At 37.5% G+C, this 25,297-nt stretch overlaps 2 protein-coding genes across 2 annotated transcripts; both read left to right on the top strand.

The window, feature by feature from the left end:
* Nucleotides 1-15,686: 15,686 nt before the first annotated feature.
* Nucleotides 15,687-18,755, top strand: LOC132750733 (uncharacterized). The gene is made up of 3 exons (XM_060740767.1): nucleotides 15,687-15,803; nucleotides 16,299-18,285; nucleotides 18,654-18,755. Exons 2-3 carry the CDS (start codon nucleotides 16,301-16,303, stop codon nucleotides 18,682-18,684), a joined length of 2,016 nt encoding a protein of 671 aa, XP_060596750.1. The 5' UTR covers nucleotides 15,687-15,803; nucleotides 16,299-16,300; the 3' UTR covers nucleotides 18,685-18,755.
* A 2,519-nt stretch (nucleotides 18,756-21,274) lies between these two features.
* On the top strand, nucleotides 21,275-24,275 carry LOC132750722 (uncharacterized). Its single transcript, XM_060740753.1, has 3 exons — nucleotides 21,275-21,373; nucleotides 21,875-23,801; nucleotides 24,165-24,275. Exons 2-3 carry the CDS (start codon nucleotides 21,877-21,879, stop codon nucleotides 24,193-24,195), a joined length of 1,956 nt encoding a protein of 651 aa, XP_060596736.1. The 5' UTR covers nucleotides 21,275-21,373; nucleotides 21,875-21,876; the 3' UTR covers nucleotides 24,196-24,275.
* Nucleotides 24,276-25,297: the final 1,022 nt, after the last annotated feature.

Genomic DNA, 25,297 nt, shown 5'->3' with positions numbered 1-25,297 from the left:
GTTGCATTTGTATATTCAGTTGCCGCTATCAGGGTAAGGATCCGAGAAACAGTGCCCGTTATTTGCAGCTACAATTTCAATCACTTAGCACAATAAGTTAACCAAAACTTATTGTACTACATGGACGTGAGTAGGCATAAGCAGCAAGCAGTGCCTCTCATACCATTTTGTGTACTAAAGCTTATAACATTGAATTGGTCCACATTTAGGAGTTCAAAACCATAAGTATTAAATCCGACAGTAAACTAAGAAAGAATTACAAGTGGAATTATTTATGATCCGATAAATGAAGCAGATAATTTGAGCCGCGCCATGGCAAAACCAACATAATGCGTTAGCGACCAGCATGGATCCAGACTAGCCTGCGCAATCGCTCAGTCTGATCAGAATCCATGCTGTTCGCTATATATTTCTCTACTTGTTATAGGGTTTGCAAGTGAACAGCATGGATCCTGTTTGCGAACAGCACTGATTCGCAGGCTGGTCTGGATCCATGCTGGTCGCAAACGCATTACGTTTGTTTTGTCATGGCGCGGCTTATTTGTTGTGAATCAAAATATTGTTTTTCAAACTTATAAATATCCTTACTAAATAAGTTGGTCAACATGTTTGCCTAGCTATATTTTATAGGAATATCTGAATGATACATTTCTATTGTTCTCATCATTATTTGAAACGCTTCTTTAAAATGTGCCCATTTTATACTTAAAAGATCTAAGACTATAATCTCTGTTTAAAAAACCTGGAATATAATTTGCACTTAAAAGAAAGAATGTTGTAAGATAACTATATAAAACATTGTATATAAAAATAAAACACGAGTGAGACTACGCTTAAACTAATTGCCTTTCTATGTTGGCTGATTTGGTACGCTTTTGTGTGTTGCGATGGCGATATATAGCGACAACATGACAAAGCGCCAAACTGCGCGTTTGCATCTCTAGCGCGGCTCGCCAAACCGCGAGTTGTCGTGCGGCGTGTTGTCGCGATGTCACATTGTTGCTCGGTTCAAATTGAAGAATTGACTTAGAAGCCAAGCGACAGGGCGACATTGCAACAACGCGCCGCACGACAACGCTTTTGGCGTGGTGTCGCTAGCTACACGACGACACGACGAAAGTCCGACAACGCGCCGTTTGGCACTTTGTCGTGTTGTCGCTAGCGTCAACTAGACGTACAAAAGCGTACCAAATCAGCCACCACACCTTTCTTCATTTTACATAGAACATGCTGAACTCGTTTTAAGAAACATAAGTAAGATATACTGGCTTCTATTAAAATCCATTCCCCCTATTGTTTCTGATAATGTGAACAAGCAAAAGCATTGTGCCTATGCCATGGGACCTATCCTCTCCACATGTGCACAATATCTTAAACATTTCTTTTTCAAATTAGCGCACACCACATTTTTAACTATGTCTTTTTGTAGACCAGTCCAGAACGGGTTGAATAAAATAATATTATGCTCGCCAGAGGCTCGCATAATATAATTTTATTCAACTCGTTCAATAAATTTAGTATTGAACTTACACTCATTTCAATATCCTCTATTCATGAACCCGTTGAAAATTGACCCCTGAATGGAACAGTTTTCAATAATGACCCTATCAACATTGCAACATTAGCTTTTTGTATCAATGAGGTATGATGTCTGATTTACGACTTATTATGGAACGCAATAGGTACTTTATATACACACTTCTTTAGTGGTGGTGCTCTCTTGATGAATAACCATGTCGTTTTTGACAGATGATATGCTGTGGTTTTGATAAATGGTGCTTTAATTTTGATAAGTGGTATCGTTTGAATGGTCTTTGATCATTTGGCGCTATAAAAACCGATTTCTTTTTAACGCCTTGATTTTGACGGAAATGTTTTTTTTTTTATCTTGCCTCTTTAAATTTAGAAATTGAAAAAATATAAAGCTATGAACAAATCGTGCATTCATGTCCATATACTTCTAGCTACAGCAAGCTATTCTCTTTAATAGAAATTATATTACAGTACAACGTTTGCAGAGCAACACCTTTAGAAAGACACATGAGCCGCGTCATGACAAAACGAACATAATGTGTTTGCGACCAGCATGAATCCAGGCCAGCCTGCGCATCCGCGCAGTCTGATCAGGACTACAAACTCTATAACAGGTATAGAAACTGAAAGCGAATAGGATGGATCCTGATTAGACTGTGCGGATGCGCAGGCTGGTCTGGATCCATGCTGGTTGCAAACACATTATGTTTTGTCATGGTGCGGCTCAAATAGTTTGACTGTTCTGTGACGTGTGGCTCTTGAGAGGTTAAATTAATTGTTAATCTTTTACTTCTGGAACTTGAAACAGTTGTTGTAAAGAGATTTAGTTGGATCATCCTGACACTTTTATAGTTTCATATAAACTGCTGCTTTCGATTTATGAAGAAATCTCGCTTTATTCCTCTAAAATGATGCTTGCTGTGTTATAAATTCGTTATAAATATTTCTGACAGGTTATATGGTCGTATATAAACGGTTGTTTGCAATATATTGACAAACACCCGTTTATATAGGGCCATATAACCTGTTAAAAATTTTGAACGCACAAAACGACAAAATTGAAAATGTTTCAGACTCGGTTTTATGGCTGCTGTTCATGGACAATGCTGGAAAGTACAAGCTACCGTCCACCACGGCTTGATCAATTCAACATTTAATAAGAAAATGGTGAAACAGATGTGTTCATACAACAATTATCCTTGAACCTTCAATGTGACACTTTCGTGCTATTCCGTGAAAATGTGTAAACATACACGTTGTGAGTTATTGTCTGACGTAATTGACGTGATGACGTCAGTGTACTTGACGTTGAGGCACTCAGCTGAAAACTATCGACCAGTGAGTCTTACATCAGTTCCAAGTAAGATATTAGAACACATCATATGCAGCCATTTACTTAAACACCTGGAAAAACATCGTATATTAACATCACTTAACCACGGTTTTCGCTCCGGTTTTTCAACAGAAACACAACTACTAGTAACTATGCATGACCTACTTTCATCTTTCGAAAGAAAACAGCAAGTAGACGTCGCCATTCTGGACTTCTCCAAGGCGTTTGATACCGTCCCCCATGATCGTCTGCTTTGGAAAATAGAGAACTATGGAATAAAAGGAGAACTACTAACCTGGCTGTCGTCCTTCTTGAAAGAGAGAACAATGAATATAGTAGTCGAGGGAGAACATTCCAAGAGCACCCATGTTGAATCGGGCGTGCCCCAAGGTACTGTACTAGGACCTCTGATGTTCCTTTGTCACATAAATGACCTACCATTAAGCGTTAAATCACAAGTCAGACTGTTCGCAGACGATTGCCTCCTCTATAGAGAAATTAAAAACCACAAAGATCACATAACTTTACAAAAAGACCTTAAAAGCCTTGAGAACTGGGCGTCAGAGTGGGGAATGAGGTTCAACGCTGGTAAATGCTATATACTGAGCATCAAAAACAAGACATCACACTTCTATGAACTCAATAATACTATCTTAAAACACGTGGACTCAAATCCTTATCTTGGTGTACTTATCTCCAACGATCTGACATGGACCAACCATATTACAAATATATGTAAAAAAGCAAGTTCAACCTTGGGCTTTCTTAGAAGAAATTTGAAACATTGCCCTCTAGATTGTAGAAAAACAGCCTTTATAGCCCTTGTACGTTCGAAAATAGAATACGCTTCAATCATGTGGGACCCGTTCTTGAAAAAAGATATTGATAAACTGGAAAATATACAAAGATTAGGAGCAAGATTCATTATGAACGACTACAAGTCAAGAAAACCAGGATGTGTTACAGATATGCTGACCAGCTTGAAACTCGACTCACTACAAGACCGTAGGACCTACAACCGCCTTGTAATGCTCTACAAGATAGCAGGGGGTATGGTGCCAGCAGTGGACCCTGATAAATACCTGACTCAGAAAGTTGAAGGACGCTTAATTAAACCAAAGAGATTCAGTGACTGTGAAACCACAAACATTATAAGAGTAGCCAATAACACTAGATCATTTAAAACTATAAACGCACAAACAAATCAATTTAAAAACTCCTTCTTTGTGAAAACACTTGAGGATTGGAACCATCTGGAAGATTCAGTTGTGCATGCAGCTACAATAGGGGGCTTCAAATCAGCCCTTCAGAAACTCGACTAGAGTTCCTCCACTTCCCGTAGGACATATACCAGAAGTGGTCCTCCTACGTATTCACACAGATACAGATACAGATACAGAACGTCAGAACCACAGCATATCCGTATAGAGAACTTTGTCAAATATTTTAAATAAAATGGAATTCGCAGAATTCATCTAATCACGAAAGGTAAAGTAATGCTTTAATCTTTAACTTGCCTAATTTATGTAATGGATTTACCTGATTTTAATCTGGTATACAGAGATCTAAGATAAATTTATTTAAGTAAATAGTAATACAATTTATGACAGCACATTTTCATCATTACTTGTAACAAACAACAGTTAGATACATGTGACAGGTAGAGAAAATGCAGCAATTGACCGGACCCTCGGAATACAGTTTCGTGGCTTATATCCGGGCTCTTTCACATCCTAACCTAATATAGTAAATCTATAATGGTATAACAAACTTACATAGATGTTCAAGTTCTTTGGATACTTTGACACACGGATGTAATCAGATAGATTAATCTGAGCAGTTTATTGCTTGTCCATTCAACAGGAAACCAGGATGTGGACTGAGGGAATACTGGGACGTCCCATCTCACCAAGGTCAAACACCACTATATTTCGGTTAGGTCAGTGACCACCACACTCCTCCCCGTCCTATTTGAAAAGGCTGGCTGCCAGATAAGACCTTTCTAGTATCTAATCCAGCACTCAATACGAGCCTATTGAATGATTTCCTGGATCCTTACCAGTACTGGTACTGTACCCTGCTCTAGTACATGTACCAAATAGGTGATTATCATAAACCAATCACCTGAGCAGCTCAGCTATGACTTGATCAGCTGAGCAGCCCCACTAGGACTTACTCAATTACCTGAGCAGCCGACTATGCAGAATTCTACGACTCACTCAATCACCTAAGCAGCCCACGATGCAGAATTCTACGACTCACTCATTAACCTGAGCAGCCCACTAGAATTTATTAGAATGAATTGTCACCAGTAGCACCCTGAGAAGAATTAACCAACATTAGTCTCTAACAATCACCAACAAGCATAAAACCTCCTTCAGGTCTAATTGATTCACTGAAGACTTATCTCTTACTACTGCCAAAACACTCTAACCCACTCATGCACTGGTTCACACTCAGATGCAAGGATATGCAGCTTATATCTAGAGACTACCGCAACACCTATCACATCTACCAGCTTAACAGCATGAGCATCCTGAGGATTATACCCCAATCCCTCAATATAAGACCTTATCTGGACAATAAACGATCCAAACTCAGATTTATATTCAATAACCAACAAGAAGTAACCTTCACCCACAAGCTGTGAAACCACATTAAATAACCACAATGAATCATAAATCTCCAGTCTTATATTCTTACCTCCCAAAAAGACAACACATAACTTCTGACATTATTTCAAGAGCTCAACCTAACAGATAACATCATGACAATTACTACTTCAGTTCTGCAAGATGCTCATTCTATTTCTGCCATAAGAAACCCCCAACCACGCAATCCAATATTGTACTAACATTTGTAATGATCACTATTAACAGATGCCTGCATCCAAATAGATCCCATACAAACTGTCATATAAATTGCTTGTCGGCCTAACAAGCAACCTACCAAATGACATTATAGGTCATCTAGCTTAGAAGAGACGGGAACTGCGTGCTTGGTTACCCCCTACATAGCAGTGAACTTAACTGACCAGATGCAACTTGCTTGTCTATATGGGAGCTAACCGTCTCTTAATGGTGAATATATTGTTACCAAACATCTCAGTTCTGGGACTCAGATTTCTGAAAATAACACCAGAATGGACTCTAGGGCCTTTTGAAACATAATCACCAATAAGCTCGCAACCCATTATTACTAAGATGATTCCTAGATAATGAGCTTACACTCCTTGGATTCGTTCCCAAGGTTCCTAATTACCAAGACTGATTGTAACACACTCAATGACAGATGCGATTTTAACCTGAAACCCGTAGATTTTGGTTCCTTCCTGGCAGGCTTCCAAAGACCCTTAGTGACCCAAGTGATCTTTTACTTGCCAATAGCACCACACTCTACATCGTCAATAAAGGATCCCCATTTCATGGGTCATCATATATAAATTGACACCAACCAAAAGGCAATTTGCACCAAATCGCATTCTCACATGATACCAGACATTACATCATTTTACCATGATTACGATTTTGTTCTGGGCCCAAATCGATTTCCCACATGGTACTAGACATTACATCATTTTACCATGATTACGATTTGATCTGTGCTGCAGCAACTTACACCAGGATAGATCCTTCAACCATCCGCCAAATTACCTTGTGGCTCCCAAAACCAATAAACCACATTATATGAGTGATCAGTCTATGGTATGCAATCAGCTAAACTACCAGATAAATTAAATTACCCCATGGAAGTTCTTCTCTGATTAACCACCAGATAAATTTAATTACCCCAATGGCGGTTCCTATCTGCAGCTACCCTCACCCCCACCAGTACTAACTGGTAAGAGGCAGGCTTTTATTCCCCCAAGACTTATTCCAACTACAAGGAATTTCCCTCAAGTTGATTTCCTACATGGCACCCTGGATCCAAACACCATGTTTACAACCTGATTTCCCCCAGATCGATATCCTACATTTTTATTCTATCCAATTCCCTTCCCCCCTTTGGGATTAGAAGAACCACATATTAGAATAAACATGATATCGACCCAACCTTGTAGCCTTAAAACACCTAAAAGCATTTTATAAACTTTTAGGGCTACCTTTGACCTTAGCCTAATCAACTGTGAAAGCCTTCTCAAACTTATCTTCAAGTTCCTCAATAGCCTCTATCACAGTTTTCCCAAGTCACAGAAGAGTTATCTTCATCAGAATGAACTTCATAACTATCAGTACTGACTGAAGAAACCCTCTTTCCTTCACACCTTTCACTGCGTTGGCTCCTACCAAAAATGGCCTCATGGCTCTGTTGGTACTTACGGACCAATAATTTGGCTTGTTCGACCGTGGATGGATCATGCATGTAAACATGGAACCCAGGTTGTTGGTCTAATAAACCATGGCAAAACCTACTTATAACCTGACTTGTTATAAATTGGGCACATACCCCCTGAAAGGCTTTATCGGCTAAGGCACGTAACCTGTCTGCAAAATCATCAAGAGATTCGCCCGGGTTTGAAAAGCTTGATAAAAATTGCCCTTGAGCTGCCTCTGGTGAGATTTGGTCACCAAACCGAGCCTCAAGTTATCGTATAAAGAAGCATACGATTGCACTCCACCACTATTATGTAAAATTACATAATAATCTAAAGCTTTGCCCTCTAACGTCAAGCACAACGCACACAGTTTATCCTCATTTGACCACTGGCACATCTCAGCATATCTGGAAAACTTAAAAATGAAAGCTTCCCAACTGCCATTGCCATCAAATGTTAAATTCGTGGGCATTTTATCTAACGATAGTCTTGACCTGGCTGTTACAGGATAAACTGGTTCCCATCCCCCATGAGATAATGGCTCAAACTCATTATCCCCCAATGAGGTGGTCCCCTGTTCTTTCCATAGAGACCGCTCAGACCCAAAATCAGCAGGAACAGCCTGGGGAACCCTAGGTGTGGTAAACATATGCCCATTATACCCCATGCTATCCCCACCCATCACAGGTCTACCTTCTCTACGCCCAAAATACTGAAGTGCTTTTCACCCCAGCTGACCCTCTGGCCACATCAGGCTTTACTGCCCCAGGCTTTGGTTCCGAAAAGTCTAAAAATGACTGATCCAAGGACCTAAATGACTTATCCAAGAACCCTTCCCTTTAAAAGCTTCAGTATGATGCTCTAAAGCCTCCTTTTTCCTAGGGAATTCTTCCAAAACCTCATTTGGTGAAAAATCTATCATATCTAATTCCTCACCCGTAAACTTTTTACGACATATTGCAGACAATATGTCGCCTGTGATATCACCGCCAGCCCCCCTTATAGATAGGAGAATAGCAGCAACCTTCTTACTAACCCCCGGAATTTTAACCAACTCGTCCTCAGAAGCAAAATTAATCGCAACCTTAGATTTATTGGTGTGGGGGCCTTTTGTGTCTGACCTATCCATCGCCATTGCCATATTAATAATTACTTATTACAATATTTTTATTACAAATAATTAAAAATATCAGGCAATTACAGGTCATGCAAAGTACCACTTACCGTTACTGTAAACCAATTGCCGAAATAAAATTTATTTTATTCCACACACCTGCACAATACTACAATATTGTGCCTGACAGTAACTATAATAAGCAATATAAAAAAAAAATATCGCTCTTTGAATTATGCAATATAAAAAATATCACACCTCTTTCTGCCTGAAAATAAGCAATATTATGAAAATATCACTCTTAAAAATTCCTCTGCAATTTTCTTTCAAAAATTGCTAGGTTTTGGAACAACAATAGAAGAAAAAAAATATGATACCGGTATCAAATATCCTAATTAGAAACCACAATGGTACAAAAACCTAAGTGGGTCCGAAGAATTAATCTGAGCAGTTTATTGCTTGTCCATTCAACAGGAAACCAGGATGTGGACTGAGGGAATACTGGGACGTCCCATCTCACCAAGGTCAAACACCACTATATTTCGGTTAGGTCAGTGACCACCACACTAATTAATGAACAAATCTGAACCCTGGCTTACAGCAATATGAAATTGTACGGTATTGTAGTACGTTATTAAGTTAGATATGTTGCCATGTAATAAAAAGAAAGTAAAATCAAACAAAGTAATTAAGCAGATTTTTTAAGATCAGGAATTAAATATAGTTTCACTTCTACAGGAATGGCTCTGTTAAGATTAAACAAGAAAGATCGTGAAATGGCTTCCAGCCTTGCTCGCCAACAAAAGTTTGCCGCCGGCCAGTCACAACTTGATCATCACATTAACTGTGTCTTACTGCAAGCTTCGTTTAGAAGATCATCGGTTTCATTTGCATCAGTACAAAAATCTGGTGCTGGAGACCCCGGAAGCAATAAGATAAAGTCATCAACGATTCTAGGCGCGTCAACAGCCCCATCAAAAATGGTGTGTTCTAAATTCACGCCTGCGAACAAGATTTCGAATGGGTCAGCAATAATGAAATCAACAGGTTCAACGTGGATGTGTAAATCGCCAAAATATGATGAAAAGGGCTTTCCAAATCACGTGAACGATGTCATTGATACAAGTATTATGAGGTTGGTACCAGATCATGATTTTGAAATTCCTACAGAACCAGAATTTGAAATGCTTATCAAAAGTGCCCATCCAAAACCGGTCCCAAATAATAATTTGCCTGGTGATGATGTAAAAGCATGCTTTGAAAATGAAACATATGAAGAAAACGTTAATACTGTTACAGATATCGACGAAGTATATGACATTGGTTTGTTCTTTGAAGTCTGCAACCAAATAAAGAAGGAGATTGTCGACGCAGTATATGACATTGGTTTGTTCTTTGAGGTCTGCAACCAAATAAAGAAGGAAAATGTTGATGAAGTTCATGACATTGGTTTGTTCTTTGAAGTCTGCAACCAAATAAAGAAGGAGATTGTCGACGAAGTTTATGACATTGGTTTGTTCTTTGAAGTCTGCAACCAAATAAAGAAGAAAGATGTCGACGAAGTTTATGACATTGGTTTGTTCTTTGAAGTCTGCAACCAAATAAAGAAGGAAGATGTCGACGAAGTTTATGACATTGGTTTGTTCTTTGAAGTCTGCAACCAAATAAAGAAGGAAGATGTCGACGAAGTTTATGACATTGGTTTGTTCTTTGAGGTCTGCAACCGAATAAAGAAGAAATATGTCGATGAAGTTTATGGCATTGGTTTGTTCTTTGAACTCTGCAACCAAATAAAGAAGAAAGATGTCGACGAAGTTTATGATATTGGTTTGTTCTTTGAAGTCTGCAACCAAATAAAGAAGAAAGATATCGATGAAGTTTATGACATTGGTTTGTTCTTTGAAGTCTGCAACCAAATAAAGAAGAAAGATATCGATGAAGTTTATGACATTGGTTTGTTCTTTGAAGTCTGCAACCAAATAAAGAAGAAAGATATCGATGAAGTTTATGACATTGGTTTGTTCTTTGAAGTCTGCAACCAAATAAAGAAGAAAGATGTCGACGAAGTTTATGATATTGGTTTGTTCTTTGAGGTCTGCAACCAAATAAAGAAGGAAGATGTCGACGAAGTTTATGACATTGGTTTGTTCTTTGAAGTCTGCAACCAAATAAAGAAGGAAGATGTCGACGAAGTTTATGACATTGGTTTGTTCTTTGAAGTCTGCAACCAAATAAAGAAGAAAGATGTCGACGAAGTTTATGATATTGGTTTGTTCTTTGAGGTCTGCAACCAAATAAAGAAGGAAGATGTCGACGAAGTTTATGACATTGGTTTGTTCTTTGAGGTCTGCAACCAAATAAAGAAGGAAGATGTCGACGAAGTATATGACATTGGTTTGTTCTTTGAGGTCTGCAATCAAATAAAGAAGGAAAATGTTAATGAAGTTTATGACATTGGTTTGTTCTTTGAGGTCTGCAACCAAATAAAGAAGGAAGATGTCGACGAAGTATTTGACATTGGTTTGTTCTTTGAGGTCTGCAACCAAATAAAGAAGGAAAATGTTGATGAAGTTCATGACATTGGTTTGTTCTTTGAAGTCTGCAACCAAATAAAGAAGATAGATGTCGACGAAGTTTATGATGTTGGTGTGTTCTTTGAGGTCTGCAACCAAATAAAGAATGAAGATACCGATGAAGATAATGACATTGGATTGTTCTTTGAAGTCTGTGAGCAGTTGAAGAAGGAAGATATCGACGACGTGTTTAACATTGGCTCCTTTTTTTGAAGCCTGTGACATAATTAAATCAAAAGAAAATGATGTGGTCTCAGTTTTGGACCCAAGGAACGGCGAAGTCCACGGAAATATTCAAGTGGACAGCAACACGCCCTTACCTCGTCTCGATGACAACATGGATTTTGATGAGGACATGTTCGGAATTCTAGGAGTGTTTTGTAGGAGTGGATTACATTTCCTGTAAGTATTTGTATTAGAAAATGTTTCAATTTTTCAGAAAAGATTAAATCACTGTACGTGAAGAATTGTCAAAGATTCGTCCGCCAAAATTATAGTTTTTGTACATAGTAAAAATTGCCAAAGCATAGATCTTCTAACGAATGAATTATTATTTGAAACAATCCATGTAAAATACAAACGAACACGTTTAAAATAACCATTTTATTTTCTGAAAAGTTGAAAAAGGCGTAATTAAAGTAGCAAATACATTTAGTAGACACATGAATCAGTTTTAGTATATATTCAATGTAAATTTCATTGTACATGTATATATTATGATTTCCTTTTTGCATATAACTTTGCGTGTTCAATGGATCTTTCCGTTTATTTTCAGGAGCAGCGGAGTTCAAGAAGTCATTGTTTAGCACACTAATGTGTTATAAAACATTTTTATTGTTATTTGTTATGAAAATCACATTAAAAAGGAATATGATTATTTTTGTTTAACAAAATACATGTAGTCTTTGTTGTTGTTTTTCATTGCCGTAGCTCTTGCACGGCTTAACTTTCAATTAAAATTCATCATTTTATGGATAATTCAAAATCAGAACAGTGAAAACCATGATTAGAAAGCATATATATGTACCGGTTAATCTTGATCTGCACTGGTTGCATTTGTATAATATTATTCAGTTACCGCTATCAGGTTAAGGGTCTGAGAAACAATGCTACAGCTACAATTTCAATCACTTAGCACATTAAGTTAACCAAAACTTATTGTACCACATAGACGTGAGTAGGCATAAGCAGCAAGCAGTGCAACTCATCCATTTCATATTCTTAAGTTTATTAAATTGAATTGGTCCACATTTTCGGGTTCAAAACCTTTAGTATCAAACCGGACAGTAAACTAAGAAAGAATTATAAGTGGATATGATTTGTGGTAGGTGTGATATACATGATCGGATAAATGAAGCAGATAATAATTTGAGCCGCGCCATGACAAAACCAACATAATGCGTTTGCGACCAGCATGGATCCAGACCAGCCTGCGCATCCGCGCAGTCTGATCAGGATCCATGCTGTTCGCTATATATTTCTCTACTTGTTATAGGGTTTGTAAAGGAACAGCATGGATCCTGATCAGACTGCACTGATGCGCAGGCTGATCTGGATCCATGCTAGTCGCAAATGCACTATGTTGGTTTTGTCATGGCGCGGCTCATTTGTTAAGAAACAAAATATTATTTTTCAAATTATAAATATCCATACTAAATAACTTGGTCAACATGTTTGCTTAGCAATATTTTAGAAGAATATCTGAATGATAAGCTTAAACTTATTGCCTTTCTATAGTGGCTGATTTGGTACGCTTTTGTGCGTCGCGTTGGCGCTAGCGACAACACGACAAAAGCGCCAAACGGCGCGTTGTTTTGCTGTCGTCTTGTCCTGTCTCTAGCGCGGCACGCCAAACGGCGCGTTGTCGTGCGGCGTGTTGTCGCGATGTCACATTGTCGCTCGGTTCAAATTGAAGGATTGGCTTATAAGCTAAGCGAAAGGGCGACATCGCGACAACGCACCGCACGACAACGCGCCGTTTGGCGTGTCGCGCTAGAGACAGGAGTACAACACGACAATGCGCCGTTTGGCTCTTTTGCGTGATGTCGCTAGCTAAAGGACGACACGACGAAAGTCCGACAACGCGCCGTTTGGCACTTTGTCGTGTTGTCGCTAGCGTCAACTAGACGCACAAAAGCGTACCAAATCAGCCACCACACCTTTCTTCATTTTACATTGAACATGCTGAACTCGTTTTAAGAAACATTACTAAGATATATTCATATTGAATATTCATATTTATATTTATATAAGATATATCCATTCCCTCTATTGTTTCTGATAATGTGAACAAGCAAAAACACCGTGCCTATGCCATTGACCTATCCTCTCCACATGTGCACACTATCTAAATATTTCTTTTTCAAATTAGCGCACACCACATTTTTAACTATGTCTTTTTGTAGACCAGTCCAGAACGGGTTTAATAAAATAATATTATGCTCGCCAGAGGCTCGCATAGTATAATTTTATTCAACTCGTGCAATAAATTGAGTATTGCAATTGAACTTACACTCATTCAATATCCTCTATTTATGAACTAAGCGAAAGGGCGACATCGCGACAACGCACCGCACGACAACGCGCCGTTTGGCGTGTCGCGCTAGAGACAGGAGTACAACACGACAATGCGCCGTTTGGCTCTTTTGCGTGATGTCGCTAGCTAAAGGACGACACGACGAAAGTCCGACAACGCGCCGTTTGGCACTTTGTCGTGTTGTCGCTAGCGTCAACTAGACGCACAAAAGCGTACCAAATCAGCCACCACACCTTTCTTCATTTTACATTGAACATGCTGAACTCGTTTTAAGAAACATTACTAAGATATATTCATATTGAATATTCATATTTATATTTATATAAGATATATCCATTCCCTCTATTGTTTCTGATAATGTGAACAAGCAAAAACACCGTGCCTATGCCATTGACCTATCCTCTCCACATGTGCACACTATCTAAATATTTCTTTTTCAAATTAGCGCACACCACATTTTTAACTATGTCTTTTTGTAGACCAGTCCAGAACGGGTTTAATAAAATAATATTATGCTCGCCAGAGGCTCGCATAGTATAATTTTATTCAACTCGTGCAATAAATTGAGTATTGCAATTGAACTTACACTCATTCAATATCCTCTATTTATGAACCCGTCGAAAATTGACCCATGCATGGAACAGTTTTCAATATTGACCCGATCAACATTGCAACATTAGCTTTTTTGAATCAATGAGGTATGGTGTCTGATTAACGACTTATTATGGAACGCAATAGCTACTTTAGTGGTGATGTCCTCTTGATGAAATCTATATCGTTTTGACAGATGATGCTGTGGTTTTGATAAATGGTGCTTTAATTTTGATAAGTGGTATCGTTTTAATTGGCGCTATAAAACTGATTTCTTTTTAATGCCTTGATTTTGACGGTAATGTCTTTCATCTTGCCTCTTTAAATTTAGAAATTAATAAAATAAATCCATTAACAAATCGTGCATTCATGTCCATATAATTCTAGCTCCGGCTAGTCTCTTTAATAAAATATACAATATGAATACAGGACAAACCTTTGAGAGACAAATGAGCCGCGCCATGACAAAACCAACATAATGTGTTTGCGACCAGCATGGATCCAGACCAGCCTGCGCATCCACGCAGTCTCATCAGGATCCATGCTGTTCGCTTACAAACCCTATAACAGGTAGAGAAACTGATAGCGAACAGCATGGATCTTGATCAGACTGCACGGATGCGCAGGCTGGTCTGTATCCATGCTGGTCGCAAACACATTTTGTTGGTTTTGTCATGGCGCGGCTCAAATATTTTGACTATTCTGAGATGTGTGGCTCTTGAGACGTGGAATTCATTGTTAAACTTTTACTTCTGGACACTTGAAACAGTTGTTGTCAAGAGGGTGATGCTCTATATAGAGAACCACGTAATAGAAAGAGCACCGAAACACGAGGTTATCTGATTTGTACGAGGGGGCATAGCCCCCCGAGTATTAATCAGATTACCGAGTGTTTTGGTGTTCTTTCTCTTTTGTATCATAGTCAAACATAAAAACACGTTTCCTGTTGTTACAATATGAAACCCCGGCAAAAATGAACCAATGAACGAGCATCTAAATATGACATTTCTGTCGATTTCACTTTCACTGCCGTCACAATATGTAAACCCCAGCAAAAATGAGCCAATCAATGGGCATGCTCTGGAGTGCGGGTAACTCCAGTTAACGCACTGTGCATGTATATGTATACGATTTAACCCTGACACATTTGCAACAGAAAGGTCTCCAAACTATGATACAATCTGCTTATGTCGCACAATAAACTGCATCCAATGTATTATATTCACTGCATGACCATCCTGTCCGCCTACCAGTCGGATGTATTGCAGAGTTAATAGCTTGTATGTCGACATGGCAACACACTGAATTGTAAGTAGAAAGTGTTTTAAATGTCCTGATATGAAGTAAACATCAAGGTTATTAAGGCTAGAAATGAAGTGTCACTGGGGGGGGGGGGATAAAATATAGTAAAAAAATAGAATCCATAAAGAACGCCCAAAACGACAATATTGAAAATGTTGCAGACTACTGTTTATGGACTGGACGATACTGGAAAGTATAAGCTAATGTCCCCCCCCCCCCCCCGGCTTAAACAATTCAACATTTAATAAGAAAATGGTGAAACAGATGTGTTCATACAACAATTATCCTTTGATCCTCAATGTGACACTTTCGTGCTATTCCGTGAAAATGTGTAAACGGACGCGTTGTGAGTAATTGTCTGACGTCTTTGACGTGATGACGTCAGTGTATTTGACGTTATCGTCACGGTGATCATTCAAACGTCAGAACCACAGCATAACAGTACAGAGAACCTGTCAAATATTTGAAATAAAATGGAATTCGCAGAATTCATCTAAACACGAAAGGTAAAGTAATGCTTTAATCTTTAACTTGCCTTATTTATGTAATGGATTTACCTGATTTTAACAGTCTAAGTTTTCATATCAAAATACAGAAATTGAGCTCCCAGTTTTACAGAGTCTGTTATACAGTGATCTATGATAAATTTACTTACGTAAATAGTAATACACTCAATGAAAGCACATTTTCATCATTACTTGTAACAAACAAAAGTTAGATACATGTGACAGGTAGAGAAAATGACTGAAAATTTGACTGGAACTCGGACCCGGAACCCTCGGAATACACTTCCGTGGCTTATATCCGGGCTCTTTCACATCCTATCCTAATTAATGAACAACTCTGAACCGTGGCTTATAGCAAAATGAAATTGTAAGGTATTGCAGTACGTATATAATTTAGTATAATATGTTGCCATGTAATAAAAAGAAAGTAAAATCAAACAAAGAAATTAAGCAGGCTTTTATGATCAGGAATTAAATATATTTTCACTTCTACAGGAATGGCTCTGCTAAGATTAAACAAGAGGGATCGTGAAATGGCTTCCAGCCTTGCTCGCCAACAAAAGTTTGCCGCCGGTCAGTCACAACTTGATCATCACATCAACTGTGTCTTACTGCAAGCTTCGTTTAGAAGATCATCGGTTTCATTTGCACCAGTACAAAAATCTGGTGCTGGAGACCCTGGAAGCAATAAGGTAAAGTCATTTACGATTCTAGGCGCGTCAACAGCCTCATCAAAAATGGTTTGTTCTAAATTCACGCTTGCGAACAGGATTTCGAAAGGTTCAGCAATAATGAAATCAACAGGTTCAACGCGGATGTGTAAATCGCAAAAATATGATGAAAAGGGCTTTCCAAATCACGTACATGATGTCATTGATACAAGTATTATGAGGTTGGTACCAGACCATGATTTTGAAATTCCTACAGAACCAGAATTTGAAATGCTTATCAAAAGTGCCCATCCAAAACCCGAACCAGATAATAATTTGCCTGGTGATGATGTAAAAGCATGCTTTGAAAATGAAACATATGAAGAAAACGTTAATGTTGTTACAGATATCGACGAAGTTTATGATATTGGTTTGTTCTTTGAGGTCTGCAACCAAATAAAGAAGAAAGATGTTGACGAAGTTTATGACATTGGCTTGTTCTTTGAGGCCTGCAACCAAACAGAGAAGAAAGATGTCGACGAAGTTTACGACATTGGTTTGTTCTTTGAACATTGCAACCAAATAAAGAAGGAAACTGTCGACGAAGTATATGACATTGGTTTGTTCTTTGAGGTCTGCAACGAACTAAAGAAGAAAGATGTTGATGAAGTTTATGACATTGGTTTGTTCTTTGAAGTCTGCAAGGAAATAAAGAAGGAAGATATCGACGAAGTTTATGATATTGGTTTGTTCTTTGACGTCTGCAACAAAATAAAGAAGAGGGGTGTCGATGAAGTTCATGACATTGGTTTGTTCTTTGAGGTCTGCAACGAACTAAAGAAGAAAGATGTTGACGAAGTTTATGATATTGGTTTGTTCTTCAAAGTCTGCAACCAAAAAAAGAAGAAAGATCTCGACGAAGTTTATGACATTGGTTCCTTCTTTGAGGTCTGCAACGAAATAAAGAAAGAAGACCACGACGAAGTTTATGACATTGGTTTGTTCTTTGAAGTCTGCAACCAAATAAAGAAGGAAGATCTCGACGAAGTTTATGATATTATTTTGTTCTTTGAAGTCTGCAACGAAAGAAAGAATGAAGACGCCGACGAAGTTTATGATATTGGTTTGTTCTTTGAAGTCTGCAACCAAATAAAGAAGGACGCCGACGAAGTTTATGATATTGGTTTGTTCTTTGAGGTATGCAACCAAATAAATAAGGAAGATCTCCGCGAAGTTTATGATATTGGTTTGTTCTTTGAGGTCTGCAACGAATTAAAGAAGGAAGACACCGACGAAGTTTATGACATTGGTTTGTTCTTTGAACTATGTAACCAAATAAAGCAGAAAGATGCCAATGAAATTTATGATATTGGTTTGTTCTTTGAAGTCTGCAACCAAATAAAGAATGAAGATATGGACGAAGTTTATGATATTGGTTTGTTCTTTGAAGTGTGCAACCAAATAAAGAAGAAAGATGTCGACGAAGTTTATGATATTGGTTTGTTCTTTGAGGTATGCGAGCAGCTGAAGAAGGAAAATGTTGAGGAAGTTTATGACATAGGAATGTTCTTTGAAGTCTGCGAGCAGTTGAAGAAGGAAGATATCGACAACGTGTTTAACATTGGCACCTTTTTTGAAGCCTGTGACATGATTAAAACAAGAGAGTTTGAAAATGATATGGTCTCAGTTTTGGACCCAATGAACGTCGAAGACCACGATAATATTCAAGTGGACAGTAACATGCCCTTACCTCGTCTCGATGACAGCATGGATTTTGACGAGGATATGTTCGGAATTCTAGGAGTGTTTTGTAGGAGTGAATTACATTTCCTGTAAGTATTTGTAATAAGAAATGTTAAAGTTTTTCAGAAAAGATTTAATCACTGTATAAGCAGATTGATCAAAGAATCGCCCGCCAAAATCATTGTTTCTGTACATTGTAAACAATGCCAAAGCATAGATCTTCTAACGAATGAATTTGAATTTAAATTTGAAACAATCCGTGTGAAATACAAACGAACACGTTAAAAGTTACAATATTTTTCATAAAAGTAAAGAAATGTGTTATTAAAGTAGCAAATACATGTAGTAGACAACTTAATCTGTTTTAGCATTCAATGGAAATTTTATTATATATAGTTATGATTTTCTTTTAGCATATTAATTTGCGTGTTTAATGGATCTTTCTGTTTATTTTCAGGAGTAGCGGAGTTCAAGAAGTCATTGATTAAATCCAGCACACTATTGTATTATAAAACATTTTCATTGATGTTTTTTGGTTGTTATGAAAATCATATTAAAAAAGGAATACGATTATTTTTGTTTAAAAAAGAAACATGTCTTTGTTTTTGCATTGCCCGTAGCTCCTGCATGGCTTAATTTTCAATTAAAGCTTGACAAAACCATTCATCATTGTATGGATAATTCAAAATCAGAACCGTGAAAACCATGAGTGGAAAGCACATATGTACCGTTTAATCTTGAACTGCACTGGTTGCATTTGTATAGTCAGTTGTCGCTATCTGGTTAAGGGTCCGAGAAACATTGTCCGTTATTTGCATCTACAATTTCAATCATTTATCACAATAAGTTAACCAAAACTTATTGGACCACATAGACGTGAGTACGCATAAGCAGCAAGCAGTGCCTATCATACCATTTCATGTACTAAAGTTTATTAAAGTGAATTGGTCCACATTTTGGGGTTCAAAACCATAAGTATTAAATCCGACAGTAAACTAAGAAAGAATAATATATGTGTTTATGATTTGTGGTAGGTGTGATAAACATGATCCAATGAATGAAGCAGATAATAATTTGAGCCGCGCCATGACAAAACCAACATAATGCGTTTGCGACCAGCATGAATCCAGACCAGCCTGCGCATTCGCGCAGTCTGATCAGGATCCATGCTGTTCGCTATATATTTCTCTACTTGTCAGGATCCATGCTTTTCGCTTTATATTTCTCTACTTGTTATAGGGTTTGAAAGTGAACATCATGGATCCTGATCAGACTGCACGGATGCGCAGACCACAGACGCTTGGGGTTTGGAGCTCAAAACGCCTTTAAAATCCAAATAAAATGCATATTTGTCAATCCCAGGACATGCACTGATCATATATATCAAAAAATCTTAATATATGCCGTTTTGAAAAAAAATCATATTTCAACATCTATAATAATAGATGCATTTTATTTGGATTTTAAAGGCGTTTTGAGCTCCAAACCCCAAGCGTCTGTGGCGCAGACTGGTCTAGATCCATGCTGGTCGCTAATGCACTATGTTTGTTTTGTCAAGGCGCGGCTCATTTGTCGTGAAACAAAATATTATTTTCAACTTATAAATATTCTTACTAAATGACATGGTCAACATGTTTGCTTAGCAATATTTTATAAGAATATCTTATTGAACTTACACTCATTCGAAATCCTCTATTAATGACACCGTTGAAAATTGACCTATTGATAATTTGCCACCATAGACCAGTTTTCAAAAATGACCCTATCAACATTGCAATATTAGGTTTTTTTGTATCAATGAGGATGGCGTCTGATTTACGACTTATTATGGAACGACATTGCTGCTTTTTATACACACTTCTTTAGTGGTGATGTCCTATTGATAAATAACCATGTCTTTTTGACAGATGATGCTGTGGTTTTGATAAACGGTTCTGTTATTTTGGTAAGTGGTATCGTTTTAAAAGATGGTGGTCTTTGATAAATTGGCGCTATAAAACTGATTTCTTTTTAATGCCTTGATTTTGAAGGTAATGTCTTTCATCTTGCCTCTTTTAATTTAGAAATTAATAAAATAAATCCATTAACAAATCGTGCATTCATGTCCATATAATTCTAGCTCCAGCTAGTCTCTTTAATAAAATATACAATATGAATACAGGACAACCCTTTGAAAGACAAATGAGCCGCTCCATGACAAAACCAACATAATGTGTTTGCGACCAGCATGGATCCAGACCAGCCTGCGCATCCGCGCAGTCTGATCAGGATCCATGCTGTTCGCTTACAAACCCTATAACAGGTAGAGAAACTGATAGCGAACAACATGGATCTTGATCAGACTGCGCGGATGCGCAGGCTGGTCTGGATTCATGCTGGTCGCAAACACATTTTGTTGGTTTTGTCATGGCGCGCCTCAAATATTTTGACTATTCTGAGATGTGTGGCTCTTGAGACGTGGAATTAATTGATAAACTTTTACTTCTGAAAACTTGAAACAGTTGTTGTCAAGAGGTTGATGCTCTATATATATAGAGAACCACTCTGCTTATGTCGATAAACTGCATCCAATGTATTATATTCACTGCATGACCATCCTGTTCGCCTACCAGTCGGATGTATTGCAGAGTTGAAAGCTTGTATGTAGACATGGCAACACACCGAATTGTAAGTAGAAAGTGTTTAAAATGTCCTGAGATGAAGTAAGCATCAAGGTTATTAAGACAAGAAATGAAGTGTCACTGGGGGGGGGGGGGGGGGGGGAATAAAATATAGTAAAAAATAGAATCCATAAAGAACGCCCAAAACGACAATATTGAAAATGTTGCAGACTACTGTTTATGGACTGGACGATACTGGAAAGTATAAGCTAATGTCCCACCCCCCGGCTTAAACAATTCAACATTTAATAAGAAAATGGTGAAACAGATGTGTTCATACAATACAACACTTATCCTTTGACCCTCAATGTGACACTTTCGTGCTATTCCGTGAAAATGTGTAAACGGACACGTTGTGAGTTATTGTCTGACGTCATTGAGGTGATGACGTCAGTGTATTTGACGTTATCGTCACGGTGATCATTCAAACGTCAGAACCACAGCATAACAGTACAGAGAACTTTTGTCAAATATTTGAAATAAAATGGAATTCGCAGAATTCATCTAAACACGAAAGGTAAAGTAATGCTTTAATCTTTAACGTGCCCAATTTATGTAATGGATTTACCTGATTTTAATTTCGAACAGTCCAAGTTTTCATATCAAAATACAGAAATTGAGTTCACAGCATTACAGAGTCTGTTAAACAGAGATCTGAGATAAATTTACTTAAGTTAATAGTAATACACTTAATGAAAGCACATTTTCATCATTACTTGTAACAAACAAAAGTAGACACATGTGACAGGTAGAGAAAATGCAGCAATTTGACTGGAACTCGGACCCGGAACTCTCGGAATACAGTTCCGTGGCTTATATTTGGGCTCTTTCACATCCTATCCTAATTAATGAACAAATCTGAACCGTGGCTTATAGCAAAATGAAATTGTAAGGTATTGCAGTACGTAATTTAGTATAATATTAATATGTTGCCATGTAATAAAAAGAAATAAAATCAAACAAAGAAATTAAGCAGGTTTTTTATGATCAAGAATTAAATATATTTTCACTTCTACAGGAATGGCTTTGCTAAGATTAAACAAGAAGGATCGTGAAATGGTTTCCAGCCTTGCTCGCCAACAAAAGTTTGCCGCCGGACAGTCACAAATCGATCATCACATTAACTGTATCTTACTGCAGTCTTCGTTAAGAAGACCATCTGTTTCATTTGCACCAGTACAAAAAGCTGGTGCTGGAGACCCCGGAAGCAATAAGGTAAAGTCATCAACGATTCTAGGCGCGTCAACAGCCTCTTCAAAAATGGTTTGTTCTAAATTCACGCCTGCGAACAGGATTTCCGGTTCAGCTATAATGAAATCAACAGGTTTAACGTGGATGTGTAAATCGCCAAAATATGATGAAAAGTGCTTTCCAAATCACGTACATGATGTCATTGATACAAGTATTATGAGGTTGGTACCAGATCATGATTTTGAAATTCCTACAGAACCAGAATTTGAAATGCTTATCAAAAGTGCCCATCCAAAACCGGAACCAAATAATAATTTGCCTGGTGATGATGTAAAGGTATGCCTTGAAAATGACATACATGAGGAAAACGTTAATGTTGTTACAAATGTCGACGAAGTTTATGAAATTGGTTTGTTTTTTGAGATCTGCAACCAACGAGGGCAGAAAGATACCGACGAAGTTTATGACATTGGTTTGTTCTTTGAACATTGCAACCAAATAAAGAAGGAAACTGTCGACGAAGTATATGACATTGGTTTGTTCTTTGAGGTCTGCAACCAAATAAAGAAGGAAGATATCGACGAAGTTTATGACATTGGTTTGTTCTTTGAAGTCTGCAACCAAATACTAGTAAAGAAGAAAGATGTCGACGAAGTTTTTGAAATTGGTTTGTTTTTTGAGATCTGCAACCAACGAGGGCAGAAAGATACCGACGAAGTTTATGAAATTGGTTTGTTCTTTGAACATTGCAACCAAATAAAGAAGGAAACTGTCGACGAAGTATATGACATTGGTTTGTTCTTTGAGGTCTGCAACCAAATAAAGAAGGAAGATATCGACGAAGTTTATGACATTGGTTTGTTCTTTGAAGTCTGCAACCAAATACTAGTAAAGAAGAAAGATGTCGACGGAGTTTATGATATTGGTTTGTTCTTTGAGGTCTGCAACCAAATAAAGAAGGAAGATATCGACGCAGTTTATGATATTGGTTTGTTCTTTGAAGTCTGCAACGAAATAAAGAAGAAAGATGTTGACGAAGTTTATAATATTGGTTTGTTCTTTGAGGTCTGCAACCAAATAAAGAAGAAAGATATCGATGAAATTTATGACATTGGTTTATTCTTTGAGGTCTGCAACCAAATAAAGAAGGAAAATGTCGACGAAGTTTATGATATTGGTTTGTTCTTTGAGGTCTGCAGCCAAATAAAGAAGAAAGATGTTGACGAAGTTTATGATATTGGTTTGTTCTTTGAGGTCTGCAACCAAATAAAGAAGAAAGATATCGATGAAGTTTATGATATTGGTTTGTTCTTTGAACATAGCAACCAAATAAAGAAGAAAGATATCGATGAAATTTATGACATTGGTTTATTCTTTGAGGTCTGCAACCAAATAAAGAAGGAAAATGTCGACGAAGTTTATGATATTGGTTTGTTCTTTGAGGTCTGCAACCAAATAAATAATGAAGATATCGATGAAGATTATGACATTGGATTGTTCTTTGAAGTCTGCGAGCAGTTGAAGAAGGAAGATATCGACGACGTGTTAAACATTGGCTCCTTTTTTGAAGCCTGTGATAATAAAACAAAAGAAAATGATCTCGTGTCAGTGTTGGACCAAAGGAACGGCGAAGACTACGGAAATATTCAAGTGGACAGCAACATGCCCTTACCTCGTCTCGATGACAACATGGATTTTGACGAGGATATGTTCGGAATTCTAGGAGTGTTTTGTAGGAGTGGATTACATTTCCTGTAAGTATTTGTATTAGAAAATGTATTAGAAAATGTTCCAATTTTTCAGAAAAGATTTTATCAATGTACGTGTAGAATGATCAAAGAATCGCCAGCCAAAATTATTGTTTCTGTACATTATAAAAATGCCAAAGCATAGATCTTTTAATGTATGAATTATTATTTGAAACAATGCATGTGAAAAAAAACGAACACGTTTAAATTAACCATTTTTTCTGAAAAGTAGAAAATTGCGTAATAAAAGTAGCAACTATACATGTAGTAGACAAATGAATCGGTTTAAGTAAATTTCATTGTATATATTATGATTTCCTTTTTGCATATAACTTTGCGTGTTTTATGGATCTTTCCGTTTATTTTCAGGAGTAGCGGAGTTCAAGAAGTCATTGTTTAAATCCAGCGCACTATTATGTTATAAAAAGTTTTTATTGTTACTTGTTATGAAAATCACATCAAAAAGGAATACGGTTATTTGTGTTTAACAAAATACATGTAGTCTTTGTTTTTTCCATTGCCCGTTGCTCTTACACGGCTAAATTTTCAATTAAAGCTTGACAAAACCATTAATCATTTTATGGATAATTCAAAATCAGAACCGTGAAAAACATGATTAGAAAGCACATATGTACCGGCTATTCTTGATCTGCACTGGTTGCATTTGAATATTCAATTGCCGCTATCAGGTTAAGTGTCTAAGAAACAGTGCCCGTTATTTGCAGCTACAATTTCAGTCACTTAGCACAATAAGTTAACCAAAACTTATTGTACCACATGGACGTGAGTAGGCATAAGCAGTAAGCAGTGTCTCTCATACCATTTCATGTATTAAAGTTTATTAAATTGAATTGGTCCACATTTTGGGGTTCAAAACCTTAAGTATATCAAATCCGACAGTAAACTAAAAAAGAATAATATGTGGACATGATTTGTGGTAGGTGTGATAAACATGATCCAATGAATGAAGCAGATAATAATTTGAGCCGCGCCATGACAAAACCAACATAATGCGTTTGCGACCAGCATGGATCCAGACCAGCCTGCGCATTCGCGCAGTCTGTTCAGGATCCATGCTGTTCGCTATATATTTCTCTACTTGTCAGGATCCATGCTTTTCGCTATATATTTCTCTACTTGTTATAGGGTTTGAAAGTGAACATCATGGATCCTGATCAGACTGCACGGATGCGCAGACCACAGACGCTTGGGGTTTGGAGCTCAAAACGCCTTTAAAATCCAAATAAAATGCATATTTGTCAATCCCAGGACATGTACTGATCATATATATCAAAAATTCTTAATATATGCCGTTTTGAAAAAAAATAATAGATCTATAATAATAGATGTTGAAATATGATTTTTTTTCAAAACGGCATATATTAAGATTTTTCGATATATATGATCAGTACATGTCCTGGGATTGACAAACATGCATTTTATTTGGATTTTAAAGGCGTTTTGAGCTCCAAACCCCAAGCGTCTGTGGCGCAGACTGGTCT

This window comes from Ruditapes philippinarum, unplaced genomic scaffold, assembly GCF_026571515.1.
Source record: "Ruditapes philippinarum isolate M1 unplaced genomic scaffold, ASM2657151v2 ctg328_1_1_1_1, whole genome shotgun sequence".
Lineage (NCBI taxonomy): Eukaryota > Metazoa > Mollusca > Bivalvia > Venerida > Veneridae > Ruditapes > Ruditapes philippinarum.
Note: the sequence above shows the minus strand (reverse complement) of the source record. Positions and strands in the feature narration are given on the sequence as shown.

Bases quoted from the DNA above. Each gene is read 5' to 3' on its own strand.
- LOC132750722 (XM_060740753.1), top strand. From the start codon at position 21,877: ATGGCTTTGCTAAGATTAAACAAGAAGGATCGTGAAATGGTTTCCAGC. The intron at 23,802-24,164 runs GTAAGTATTTGT...GTTTATTTTCAG, and splicing joins AGGAGTGGATTACATTTCCT to GAGTAGCGGAGTTCAAGAAG.
- LOC132750733 (XM_060740767.1), top strand. From the start codon at position 16,301: ATGGCTCTGCTAAGATTAAACAAGAGGGATCGTGAAATGGCTTCCAGC. The intron at 18,286-18,653 runs GTAAGTATTTGT...GTTTATTTTCAG, and splicing joins AGGAGTGAATTACATTTCCT to GAGTAGCGGAGTTCAAGAAG.